Source organism: Chrysochloris asiatica, unplaced genomic scaffold (genome assembly GCF_000296735.1).
Source record: "Chrysochloris asiatica unplaced genomic scaffold, ChrAsi1.0 scaffold00046, whole genome shotgun sequence".
Classification (NCBI taxonomy): Eukaryota; Metazoa; Chordata; class Mammalia; order Afrosoricida; family Chrysochloridae; genus Chrysochloris; species Chrysochloris asiatica.
The window spans coordinates 5,810,119-5,824,150 of NW_006408564.1; the positions used below are offsets into that span (position 1 = coordinate 5,810,119).

The window sequence follows — 14,032 nt, forward strand, 5'->3', positions numbered from 1 at the left end:
ATGAACCTGGCCTGTACTCATAGAGGTAGTTAACTCTAAATATCAACAGAGAGGGAAGGAGTCTTCACATCAAGTATCAATGCTTTCCCCTCTGTACACAGGGTAGATAGGGACTGGCAACTTAAGACATTGGCTACCTAAAATGAAGCGATAAAGGCACAAAGTGACTGGCTTACAAGGTTTCAAGAAGGAATTTAGTTTAAGAGTATGCAGGGAAAGAAAGCATCCCCACTGAATAGATTTCATCTTGTCTAGATGGGTGTGGTGAAAAGAGATGGGGATAAGATTCGTATGATTCAAGTGAATAACTGTTATCCTGACTAACTGCCACTGTCACAACTATAAAGGTAGAAGGTTTGTAACAGAAACAGGGGAGTGGTTAATCTTACAGTCCAGAAACAAAGGATCCTAGGACCATCAAGGGAGAAGAGCACAAACAGAAAGCAGAACCCTATCCAGAGAAGCAGCGATGCAAGAGACAGAGGCAGAGATGGGGACATGGAGAGAGGGAGCGGCTGAGGACTCTAGATTCATGGGAAGAGAGGGACTAGAGATGGTGGTCAGGAGGCAGATTGCAGAATATGCCCTTTGGATGTGTAAATTATTACATATGCCTGAGTGGTTTTTTTGTTTGTTTTTTTAAAAAACTAAAGTGAATAGAGAGAAATACTGTTAACTGATGGTACATGTAGGGGATTATAATCATTGTAATGAAATAAGGTGTATGATTTGTTGAATGTAAAACTGATGATCTGCCTGCCCTGTAAACTTTCCCTCAATCCACAAAACTTAAAAAAAAACTGTTATTGGTGACAAGGCATGGATTCATCAGTACAAGCCTGAGAGTAAATAGCAAGAGTATGGAATGGAAATATCGTTAGTCACCAACAAAGAAAAAGTTCCAAAGTTAGTCATCAGCTGGAAAACGGATGTTTACAGTGTTCTGGGATTTGCAAGGGCCAGTATTAAAACACTATCAAGAAAAAGGAGTCCTGGTGTGGCACTGTAGCATAAGCGTTAGACAGCTATGTGGATGTGAACCACAAGCCACTCCTCGGAAACCCTATACAGAGTCACTGTGAGTTGGAACCAACAACACAGCACTTAACAACAATAATAGCATCAAGGAAAAGGTTTAACAGTTAATAGTGCTCTTTACAGTGAGATGCTCACTGAAGAACTGAAGCCTAAACTTTGGATTAAATGCAGAGGAGTGCTATCCAAGAGCTTTGTGATTATGCACGACAATGCACGTCCACACACCTCTACCCACACTGTAGACACTCTGCAAAAACTTCGGTTTGATATGTTAAAGCATACTTCCTATAGTTCTGATTTTGCTCCATCTGACTTTCACCTGTTTGGACCCCTAAAAGCAACCCTTCAAGGAGGAAGATTTACCTCTGATGAAGTGAAGACAGTGGTGCGTTCATGGCTCGCAGCTCAACCTAAAACATTTTTTAATAAGGGCATACAAAAGCTTGTTGACAGATGGACAAAGTGTACTGAAAAGCAAGGAGATTATGTTGAAAAATGATGTTATTTGTCTTTCCTAAAAGTTGATTAAAATAAATTTTACAGCCAGAGTGCCAAAAAAAAAAAAGAAGTACATCTCGTGGAGTCCTAATGTGGCACTGTGGGATAAAGCACTGGGCCGCAAGGTCAGTCAGAACACAAGACTGGCAGTTCAAACTCACCAGTCGCTATTTGGAAACTCTATACAGACTAGCTGGAGTCAGAACCAACTCAAGGGCACTTACCAACAACAGTGTATTCTATACTGTGGAAATTTCACATATATGCCAATTTATGTGAGAGCTGTCAAACTAAAATTTCATTTTTGTATGTATTAACTGTAGTATTAACTCATTAAAAACACTTTTGTACACACTAGGTTGTGACGTTGTTGTTATTAAGACACACTGAGTTGGTTCCAACTCATCATGACCCTATATTGGCTTTCCGAAGAGCAACTGGTAAGCCTGAGCTGCCGACCTTGCATGTTGTTGCTAAGTGCTGTGGAGTCAGTTCCAACCCATTGCATAGTGGTTACGAATCGGGCTGCGAACCTTAAGGTCAGCGATTCAAAACTACCAGCCGCTCCGCGGGAGACAGATGAGGCTTTCTACTCCTGTAAAGATTTACACCCTAGGAAATCCTGTACAGGGTCGCTATGGGTCGGAATCAACTCGACGGCACTTAACAACAACATAAGGTTTTTGAGGAGCAGCTCGTGAGCCAGAACCTCTGACCTTGCAGTTCAAACTGACTTTGCAGTCCAGTGCATTAACAGCACCGACCTTAAATACATACTCTGAATTCCTGACATTGAAATATATAAGTACTCTCCCCGCTTTTAAATAGACTTTGTTAAGTATCATCAAGTCAGTTCCTACTCATAAGAACCCTATATAGGGGTTTCCGAGGAGAGGCTGGTGGGTTTCAACTGCTGACCCTGTGGGAAGCAGTCCAGCGCTTATCCTGTAAAGCCACAACTAGCTAAATATTTAAAAAGAAAGCAACTACACACAAACATAGTCAAGTAAGGGCAGAGAGAAATGAGGAAATGTTTCCCAAGCATATAAATTCAATCTAAGATAAAAAAAAATTTTGTAATAAAGTGAAAATTATTAGTGATCAAATACATTTCTAAGACAACAAAATAGGGCTGGTCAGAGAGAATAAGTGAGCATATTAGAAAAAAATAAATTAAAAACAATGAAGCACCTAGTTAGAAAAAAACAAATTACAAACAATGAAGCACCTAGTTCCAGTCAATAATTTCTTCCATTTATATATCTACAAAATGATAGTTTACAGATGTCAAGTATGTTGTTGGGCTCAAGTACCGCTGAGTTGGTTCCAACTCAATCCCTGTATAGGATTTCCAAAGAGCGGCTCGTGGATATAAACCTCCAACCTTGCAGTTAGCAGTCCAATGCTTATCCTACAGCGCAACACCAGGACTCCAGCTGTCAAATGTTTGTTCTTGTTAAGTGCCATCGAGTCATTTCTGACCCATAGAGACCCTGTTTAGGGTTTCCAAGGAACAGCTGGTGAGCCTGAACAACCACCCTTTCATTTTAAACCAACTTTGCAGTCCTGCACATTAACCCACAGTGCTCCATATTGTCAAGTACAGTACAGAATAATTGCAAATGAGTAACTTTATGTATAACATAAATATCTTTTAATTATTTTTTTATAGGATTTACTCACCTGGTGTCGATCAACCATTAAAAATGCATAGGATTCTGAAAGTTCCTTATCTAAGCGACCATCAAACTTCAATTCTCTTCGCTTTTCTGTGAACTAAACAAAATTAAACCTGTAACTACTTAGTGTGACTACACTTTCAAACTAAGAGTTTCAGGAATTCTATTTCCAAGATTGTAAGCCTACCAGAGTATAAAGAAACTACATTTTCCCTTACTATAATTTCAGCCTTCAAATTTTCATTTTCCATTATAACTGGTTCTTTACTAAATATAATCAAACAAATAGTGTTCCTCAATTTTAACTAAATTTCTATTAAAATTTTACACATTTCAACTTTCCCACATGTTTTGGTTATCTCTGTATCTCTTATTTTTCTTAGAATGGTATATTGCATGCATTGTTGCTGCTGTTAAGTGCCAGCAAGCCAGTTCTGACTCACAGTGACCCTATATAGAGTTTCCAAGGAGCTATTGGTGAGCTTGAACCGCAGAACTTGTGGTTCAAATCAACCTTGCAGTCCAGTGTGTTAACCACTAGGACTCCATTGCATGTATCAGAAGGTTTAATAATTTCTCTGTTAAGTGACTAAGCACTAGATTATGAACGCACCTAGTTTTTTATAACTCTATACTCAATGCCACATGCATCAATATGCTCTATAAACACGTCTAAGATAAAAAAAATTAGTCTAAACACATTGTTACTGTTATTGTTAGGTGACACCGAGTCCGTTCCAATATAGCAATCTTTAGCACAACAGAACAAAACACAGTCCACAGTCCTGTACTATCCACATAATCGTTGTTATGCTTGTGCACACTACAGCTGCCACTGTGCTGATCTATCTCGTTGGAGGTCTTCCTGGTTTTTGCTGACCCTACACTTTACAAAGTGTAACACCCTCTTCAGGGAATGGTCCCTCCTGATAATGTATCAAAAGTACTAGAGATGAAGTCTCACCATCCGGGCCTCTAAGGAGCATTCGGCTGTACTTCTTTCAACACAGATCTGTTTGTTCTTCTGGCAATCCATGGTACTTTTGAATATTCTTCTGCAAACCCGTAACTCAAATGCATCAGTTCTTCTACAGTCTTCCTTATTCACTGTCCATTTTTCACACGCATATGAGACTACAGAAAATACCATGGCTTGGGTCAGGAGCACCTTAGACCTCAAAATGACATCTTTGCTCTTGAACACTTTGCAGGGCTTGTATAGTATACTTGCTCAGTGCAGTAAGTCCTTTGATTTCTTGACGGTTCTGAGCGTTGAGAGTGGATCCAAGCAAAATTAACTCTTTGACAGTGTTAATCTTTTCTCCATGTAAACCATAAATTATACTAAACTGCCATCTTTCATTTTCAGATACTATATATACATACACACACAAGGGGCTTTATGAAGCCCTCCTCTCAGCTCTTGGCCATGTATTCAAAATGTGGAATCCATATCTACCAACTTTATATGCTGTATTCAACATTATTGATCTTTAATAATATAATTAATGAATCTTTAGAGTATATTTTCTTCAGAAAAGTAATAATCCCTATCATACCACGCAACTACATCAAACTACCAAGGCTTTAATTTTGTCTAGGATCGAGCAACATTCTTCCCCTTTAGGGGCCTTTTCAAAGTTGTTGTTGTTGGTGGTGGTGGTGGTGGTGTGTCTTCGAGTCTCTTGATAACGAATCTGTACAGGATTTCCAATGCTGTAAATTTTTACCGGAGCAGAAAGCCTCACCATTTTCCTGCAGAGTGGCTGGTAGATTCGTACTGCTGATCTTGGGTACCTCCCCTACTATAAACCACTACAAAGCCAGGGCCATATTAATCAACTTGTAAAAGTATAAAATTATTAGTATTTCATGTCCTCCAAAAATACCAATGAAATATTTCTAAACTTTTCATCTATATTACCTCAGAATTACACATACTGGCCTTTTCTACATCAAAGAACAAATAAGTACACTCTAAGAAAAATACAGAGTCCTGGTGTGGCACTGTGGGTTAATGCATCAGACTGTAAATGCCTTTGAACTGCAAGGTTGGCAGTTCAAGCTCACCAGCTGTTCCTCAGAAACCCTATACAGGGTTGCTATGGATCAGAACCAACTCGATGGCATTTAACAACAACAGCAAGAAAAATACAGGTTTAATTTCATCAGGTACCTTCCAATTTAGATAAAATATACTAGTACAGATGCCATTCAATTAAATTAACATGAATTCCAAATAAATTAATTATGAAAGGGCCCAGCTAAACGTTTACAAATGAACCTTTTTACAGTAAGCTGTATTTACACTTTAGATTAATTTTTAAGGGGAAAAGAGTTGTTTTATATATGAGGCAACTTCAAAAAGTTGATGGTAAAATGGAATTACAAAATATATTTTTTCCACAAACTTTCTGAAGCCCCCTCATATTACATATCAACAGGAGTTTAATATAGCAGATAGATGTAGTGCTTAACAATAACGTCGAAGGTAAAAGATGTCATTTAAAAACTTATTTTAAAGCATACCTCCTTTTCCAAAAGCTCATTATGTATCAAGCAAGCTCGTTTGTAGTTAAAATTTCCTACTGAAGTTGGTTCAAGGTAAGATGAATGGAGAACGTTTAAAACATCTTCAAATTCTCGGGAACCTGGAGCTAATGGCTGGAAAAGTGCTAAAATTAAACAAAAATAAAAAATATTAATTTTGATATCATTTCATTTTATAAGTAAATGGTTTTGTGTGTTGGCTAACTTAAAGTGGCAAAAAACAAGGCATAAAAGCCTATCTTACATTCTGACAGGCGAAAGTGATACTTATTAAAGACAAAACCACTTGCTTCCTAACAATGAAGATCTGGCTTTAAACAAGAGTCTGTAAGGCTCTCAGGAACCTGTGCATAGATTCAGCTTATGGAAACTGTTTCATATTACACTGAGGAATTATCTGGGATGGAGCATACAGTAAACTTAATGCTTACACTATATATGAAAGCATTACAACATTCAAAACAACTTACGTATCTATGAAATTATTCTATTCGGTTTTAATAATAAAGTTTGAAGCCATAAAATGACCTACATCTTAATGACTTCTTGGACTGTCGATATAAAGCATTTATTATGACAACTTAAGAGAGGAAATGTGAAGTTTTGGAATCAATCCGGGACACAAATACCAGATGTAGCATTTACTGGCTTTGTGGACAATCTTGGGTAAAAGAGTCACTTAACCAAACTCAGATCTCTCATTTGCAAAATGGAGAATCTGACTACCCTAATAACTATGTGCTGCATGCTACACGAGACAAAAACGAAGAAAGCCTAAAGTACAGCAACTGGTGTATCAAAATGTAGACAATAAAAACTTTTATTTCCCAGAACTCGCCCCCAACTATGCTGCTATTGTGTACTGTCAAGATTCTGACTCATAGACTCTATAGGACAGAGTAGAACTACCCACCCCCACAGAGTTTCTAAGACCCTAATATTTACAGATGCAAACTGCCACATCCTTCTCCTGAGGAGGGGCTGGTGGATTCAACTACCCTTTCAGTTAGCACCTAAGTGCCTACCCACTGCATTACCTTCCAACTATGCCACATCTCAGTTAATTTTTAAGATACTTAATTCGAACATTCAGCTCGTTAATGGGATTACCGTGGAGCTGTAGGATAAACAATGGAATGCTTACTGCAAAGCCAGCAGCCACTCTTTGGGAAAAGATGAGGCTTTCTGTGACAGTAACTGTAAGAGAAATCCTATATAGGGTAGCTGAGTCAAAATCGACTCAATGGCTGTGAGTTTGGCTTTTTGAGTTTGGTCTAATAACCTCTAACTTTTTACAAGTGAAATATTTAAACTTACTAGTAAATTACAAACATCAACTCGTTCTCTAAAATGTCCAATGCTTACTTTTCAAAGTAGGTAACTATTCATTAAAAAAAAGATAAGCCAAGCCAGTTACTGTTGAGTCAGATCCAACTACAAGCCCAATGTGTGTTAAGTATGTTGTTGTTAAGCGCCGTCGAGTCAATTCCAACCCATAGCGACCCTGTACAGGGTTTCCAAGGCTGTAAATCTTAACGGGAGTAGAAAGCCTCATCTTTCTCCCGGGAAGCGGCTGGTAGTTTCGAACTGCTGACCTTAAGGTTCGCAGCCTGATTCGTAAACACAACGCTACCAGAGCTCCTTGTGTTAAGTATAACTATGTCCAATTGGATTTCTAATGGCTGTGACTTTTCAGAAGTAGATCACCAGGACTTTCTTTCTAGGCACCTGTAAGTGGATCTGAACTGCCAACCTTTTGATTAGCAGCCAACACTTGACAAGGAGCTACTCCTTAAAACTATTAAGGAACTCTTCAGGAACAATTGTGAGATTGGCACAGGACCAGGCAGTGTTTCGTTCTATTGTGCTTAAGGTCGCTATGAGTCAGCACCGATTGGAGGGCACCTAACAACAAACAACAATGAACTATTAAGGAACTCCATAAAACTATTCACAGAATCTTTGTTACCAAATTTCTGTCAGAACACTCTTAATAGAGGGTCAATAAACGTCACAGTTAAAATACTATCAAAGGTACTAAAAAGCAGCAAGTAAACAAAACAGAACTAAGACTATTAAACACAAAGGGTCCTATACTCAAATCTGTGGCAAATACACTAAATAATCTATTGATTGTAGACTCCATGTGAGCAGAGAATATGCCAAGTTCATTACTCTTCTCTTTATCATTCCAAAAGATAGAACTGTGAGTGCTGGGCTCAAATTGGTTAAATGACTGAACGAGAAAAATGAAAACTTTGTCAAGACATTTTTTCATATTGAATACCAAATACTATCATAATTTGTAATTTTTAAATCTCATTCACTTATTTTAAAATTCTATAATCTGTAAGACAAAGTGAAAACTCAGAAAACAGAGGGTAAGAGGAACACATCTCTTATATACAGTTCTCTGTATTCTGACAGCTATTATCTAACTTTGAATTATTTCTACTTTTTAGACCCTGTATTAACTTTTTTTTTTAATGAGTGTTCTCTCATTTAAACATGAAAACCATCCAATAAAACTCAATATGCTGATTTAGCTCAAAGTTGCATATAATTAATGAACCAGGTGACTGGGATTCAAATTCAGTATCATGAACTAAAAGGTTATTTAAGTGTACCGTGTATAAAGCTCATGTTATTACTAATCATTCCAAGATGGAAAACAGTATTATTTCCACATTTTATAAACTAGGAAAAGACACTCAGGAATAAAAATTTGTTATCTAGACCTATGTTCTTCCCTCTTGTGTCTTCTCTGAAAGCTCTTAGTTTTCTTAACTTTCCTGCAGTTATAAACAGGGTCAAAAGCAATATTAATACTTTTGGTTTATAAAGTTAACAGCAATAGCAATAATTCTTTCAGACATTAAGAAATGTATTTTACTTAAAGAGATTCTATATAAGTCTGAAAGATAGTTAATAAGTTGATGTCTGATCATACTTTACAAGGGTTTCCTCATGACAAAACTGATGCCAGATGAGCACTTGGGAGATTTATAATTCAGATGAGGAAACTGATAGTAATACAGTTAGAAAAGGAATTTGGTTTTTCTGACTCCCTACTATCAGTAAATATTTTTTACTACTAGTTATATACAAAACGTACTCAAGAAAGTAAGTTTATATTTAAACAGTTGGCATAAACTTAAAATTTGTATCATCAATTAGCTTTGTTCCTTAGTCAAAAATCATTTTCCTCAACTAATTTTACCAACTCTTGTAGTGCTAATGCACATCTGTAACTGTATTAAAACTATGCATATATGTATATGTAAAAAGATTATATACAAATATGTGTAAAAGCGAACTAAACTTTTAAAATAAAGGATGAACCACGCTAGCAAAATATACAGATGTAAACACGAAGCATAAATAATTTTCCAATCTAAACTAATTCACAAGAGGAGAGGAAATAGCAAGAACAGGCTGGAGATCATAGGCGGTCTGCAATTTTCTCAGAATCCAAAGACTGATGATTCAGTGCTATTAATGATTACAATACCATGAAAATGTACTCAAGATACTTTGAATTATTTTAAGTAGAAAATATATAAACATAATGCTTTAGGAGTGTTTCATTTCTACATCAACAATGAGTAAAATGAAAAAGTGCAGAATTAGAAAAGAATATATATGCAGAGATTTTAAGATGTGTACAAATATGAAACGCACTGTTGACTTCTTTGGGACTAGGTCAAAGACAATTAGAATTTGTTATTAGGTACAGACAAGACAGTTCTCATAGCAACCCTGTATAGGGTTTTCTGAGGAGCAGCTGGTGTGTTTGAACCGCCTGGTGATGTGTTTTAACCGCTGACCATGTGATGTCCAGTCCAGTGCTTATCCTACAGTGCTGCACCAAAAGCCCAACTTGTGACCCACTGTGCTACCAGGGCTCCGAATGAGACTTCACATCTATCACCAATCAAATGTTTTTGTGTATGACTGGGTTCTGCCTAGTTTCCTGCTCAGGTTTACTTCGTATGTAGGGAAATTTATGAAACTTAGGACCTAGTTTTGCATATGCAACCACCAAAACACCAAAGAAATTTCTTTAGGCTCAAAACTTTGCCCCAAGGCTTCAAAGACACAACTGAAAATTCTGTGGAAAAAGACTTTGGAAGAAAAATTAGGCGTTTATTTCTAACCTAGAACAGAATGGACCCAGACACATAAAAGCAGTTAATTTATGAGACTCCCTTGGTGTGCTATAGCAAACAGCCAATAAACATGTCTCAGAAAATGAATCATCACTATTTCATTTCCCAAGAACTTTGGAGGGAAAAGTTGTACCAAATACAATTACCAACTTTAATTCCCTTTGATGACTTAACAGATTTAGAGTAAAAGAAACCCAAGGAGAAGCATCTACTAACAAAGCAGTTTCACAATTTGGCTAAATTCATTCAAGTGCCACTTCACACTAATAGCCCAACCAGTAAATAATACAATATACAGTACAACCTGTGAAAGTCAAAACCTATGTAAGGCAAAAATCTGTCAGAAAAGGTACACAGAAATAACTCCCACTAAAACAGAGCAATAGAAAAGTGGTACGACTTCAAAAGCAGAAAACTTGCAAGACCTAGAAAAATAAAGCTGTCTCATCAAGATCCAGTTCTCAAAGATCTCACTGTACATCACAGAGGAACACCTCATACTGTTCAAGCCAATACTTAGGTCCTTGTATCTGTCAGTATTGATTAAATGGATTAAATTTTATAGTGAATATAATTTCTGAATCACAAAATTTGCCAGTGATGAAGACAAAGTAAATTATTCTGAATACAACCAGAAAAATTTTTTTACAAACAGGTCAAATAAAAAGGTAGCTTAAACAAAAGAAGCTTGATAGTTAAACTAGAAATAGTGGAAAAAGCTACTTTGGGTTAAGTGTCTGACTGCTAAAAGCTTACTTTAGGTGCCCTCGTTGCACAGTGGTTAAATGTTTGGTTCCTTAAAGGTAGGCAGTTGCAACCCATCAGCGATTCTATGGGTCAAAGATCCAGAGATGTGTTCCCAAATGATTAAGCCTAGAAATCTTGTGGACATTCTACTCTGTTCTATGGGGTCACTGTGCTGGAATTGACTCCACCGCACAAAAGAACTACTCTATACAGATTCAAATTCCAACTCTAACAGTTTCAATTTGTGACCTTGGGCAAATCACCCTCTCAATACTTCAGTTTCTTCATCTGTAAAATGGGTATAGTATCTACTAAGTATTACTCTCCTCCGATTTATCTAATACATGTAAAGTGCTTAAAATAGTGTCTGTAACTTATTGGACCAGGAATAGTGTTTGCCATGTTCTTGTCAAGACCAAGAAAAGAACTTTGAGCACACAAGCTACTCACATAGGATTTACCTTTCAAATATAATAATCTTATATTTCACTGGAAAATCAGTCCGAAGTAAAGGTCGGCCATTATCAAAATTAAAATGCACAGAACCTTTGATATGGAAAAGTTTAAGAAGCTCTATTTATTGAAAATAATCTAATATTCAGTGGCAAAAACTTAGATGGCAACAACTAAATTCTGGCCAAATTCTACACAGTAATAACTTTCAAGTCTTCAAGAGGTGATATTGGGATAATGCATAAAAATGCCTGCACTGTTTCAGATCAAATATTTTTTGAAATAATGAAAAAGTTGAATTATACTTTTAAATTCTGTCATCAAGCACTAACATCTCTGAGTTTGGAATAAAACCATGGTGATGAAATAGCTGCTCATTTAATTTTTTAAAAATCTATTTAAATCATTATTGTACTTTTTCAATAACTGCTTCTTAGTGTATAAAAGCAAGCTGAACATTTTTCATTTTTACTAAATTAAAAAAAAAAAGTTCACTGTGATATATTTTTTTACCTACAAGTTTTGTCTCTAGGTAAAAACAAGATACAAATTTTCCCCATGGAGCACCTTTACTCAGGGGAAAACAACTAGGCATCATATTTCCTAATCTGCCAATTACTTCCACTTTTAGTGTGGTTAATAGAAGTCTATTTTACAGTAACTTCTGGATTTGGTTTATATAATTAAAAAAACATACACACATATCACCTCCCCACATACCAAATCAAACTGTAATAGATTCTAGGTCAATTTTCTGGTCCTAACCTACATTAAATAGTGGTGGATTGTGGTTTATGTCCATATTCTTAGGATTCTCAATTAAAACTTAAAAATAAATGGAACTTCTAAACTATTTTATCAAGTAAAGAAACCTCCTATCTTAGAAAAAGACCGTATCAGAATGTGATTTTAACCTTTACTTTAGGTTGGGCATTTGACTTTTCTTAGATTGTAATCAAACAGCTTTTTCTTAGATTTTAATCAAACAGCTTAAACAAATAAACCAAAAGAATTGACAAGCTTAACATTCAGAATGTTTTCTTGAACTCTGGTATATGAATAAAAATATATTATTCCAGAATATATTCTATATATATTCTAGAAACATTTCTATTAGTTGACAAAAGTTAAGTTCATGTCTATCAACATTGTTTTGCAAACCAAGAATTTGACTTTGTCATCTTCAAACTAACACTTTTTTACTTGTTATCCTAATGATAAAAGGCTCCAATAATTCCAACTGAGCAAATGGAGCTGGTTCTGCACTCGTAAAAAAGGAAGCGCATGCCTCTCTCAAGATCCTAAGGCAAGTCTTTACTAAAATTCAGATTACAAACAAAAAAGTTTTCGCACGTTAAAGTTCCTATTCTTTGCAAAAGTAAATCATGGAAAAACTGACCCTCAAAAGCAAAGAGGCTATGAGTAGACTTCATCTTGAATATCCAAATCACAGGATGTTGAAAATACTATAATTAGACGATGAAATACTAGTTTTGATCTCCATTAAACTCACAATATGGCACTGATTTTTTTTTTAGGTAAATGTCGTGAACATTAAGTATTCCCATATTGATTCTGAAAGCTAAACTGGAATTTAAAAAAATCGTAATTTCGATCATCTGCATATCAAAGTGGTGGTGTCTCATGAATACAAGCGAATTTCTCGTGTCCTTCCCAATAGGGAGATGACTGCACCAAGAACCTACCTTCTCATTCTTCTCAACCATAAAAAAAAAATTTAAATCAGACTAAATTTGGGTTGAAAAGGCGAGACCTATTTAATCTAGCTTCAAAAAACAAAAAAATCACCCTCCCACCATCATCCCAAAAACCCCCACTACATGGCAATGACGTGTGATGGCAAACAGCGGTGTGCATGGATCACATCTATGACTGGAGATGGCTAAACAAGGGAGGACAGTGACATCAAGCCCATTGCAAGTAGACGCCGAGCGCTGATGCATAACTTCCACAGTGAGAAACAAGCAGCATTTGTGGTCCTCAACGCAGTGGCCTTGGAGAAAGCCCCAGAATCCATGGCCACGAGCTCCTGCCACAGGGAGACTTCGCAGAAGCATCCTGGGGAGGACATATCCGCTTCTGGAGCACCAGCTTTCCTCTCCTCTCGGGTTGACAAGCTTCTGACCTGCGCTACTTGCTACTTGCAACTTGCGAGGGGAGCCGGGTTCTCGCCGCCCTACTCTCGAACTAGCGCGGCGGCGGGAGGCCATGAGCGGGGGCGCCGCCTGCGTGGTTACGTGTCTCGGATGGGTGTGGGAAGAAGAGACAGAGAGGTTCTAATGGAAAGATGGAAGGGAGAGAGGGAAAAAGGTTGGGAAGGAGAGAAGGCACCACCTTTCTTTTCTCTGCTCTTCCTGGGAATCTGAAAACTCCGCCTAATGGGCCTTTCGGGCTCTTCCGGGCCTTTGATCTGAACGGCCGCGCCCGCCTCCGGGAAGTCCTGAGGCTGCTCGTGGCTGAGACGCTGGGTGGCCTCCACCACCGGGATCTCCTCAGGCGCCGCACCGCCGCTGCCTCCGCTGGGCTCCGCGATGCTGAGGGCGCCGCCGCCATTTTGTGGGGAGGACTCCGGTTCCGGAAACGCCTGCTTCATCTCGTCGTCCCCACCGCCGCCGCCTTCCCAGCTTGCATCCGTCGCTGGAGAGGCCTCCATCTCCGCAACAGTGGCCACCGCGTCGGCTTGAGGTCGGCTTGAGGAGCCGGAAAGCTTCTGCTGACAAGGCCGACGGGGGTGGGGGAAAGGGGCGGCGGGTCAGCCTCTCTTCCAAGCTGCTCTCAACCCACCCACCCCCTTCCCCCGTGGCTGCTGCCGCACTCCCGACCCAACGACTTCCTGGGGCTCTAAAACGGGCACCCCAATCTTCACGCCCCCGCCCC

The 14,032-nt window shown here is 38.1% G+C and overlaps 1 protein-coding gene across 1 annotated transcript in view; it reads right to left on the reverse strand.

The window, feature by feature from the left end:
* Positions 1-13,808, reverse strand: part of FAM208A (family with sequence similarity 208, member A) — a 74,434-nt gene extending 60,626 nt beyond the window's left edge. The window contains exons 1-3 of the mRNA XM_006862119.1: positions 13,490-13,808; positions 5,745-5,890; positions 3,220-3,312 (exon numbers count right to left, since the gene is read on the reverse strand). Of these exons, the coding sequence (XP_006862181.1) occupies positions 3,220-3,312; positions 5,745-5,890; positions 13,490-13,808 (558 nt within the window). The remainder of the gene's footprint in view (positions 1-3,219; positions 3,313-5,744; positions 5,891-13,489) is intronic.
* Between the last annotated feature and the right edge of the window lie 224 nt (positions 13,809-14,032).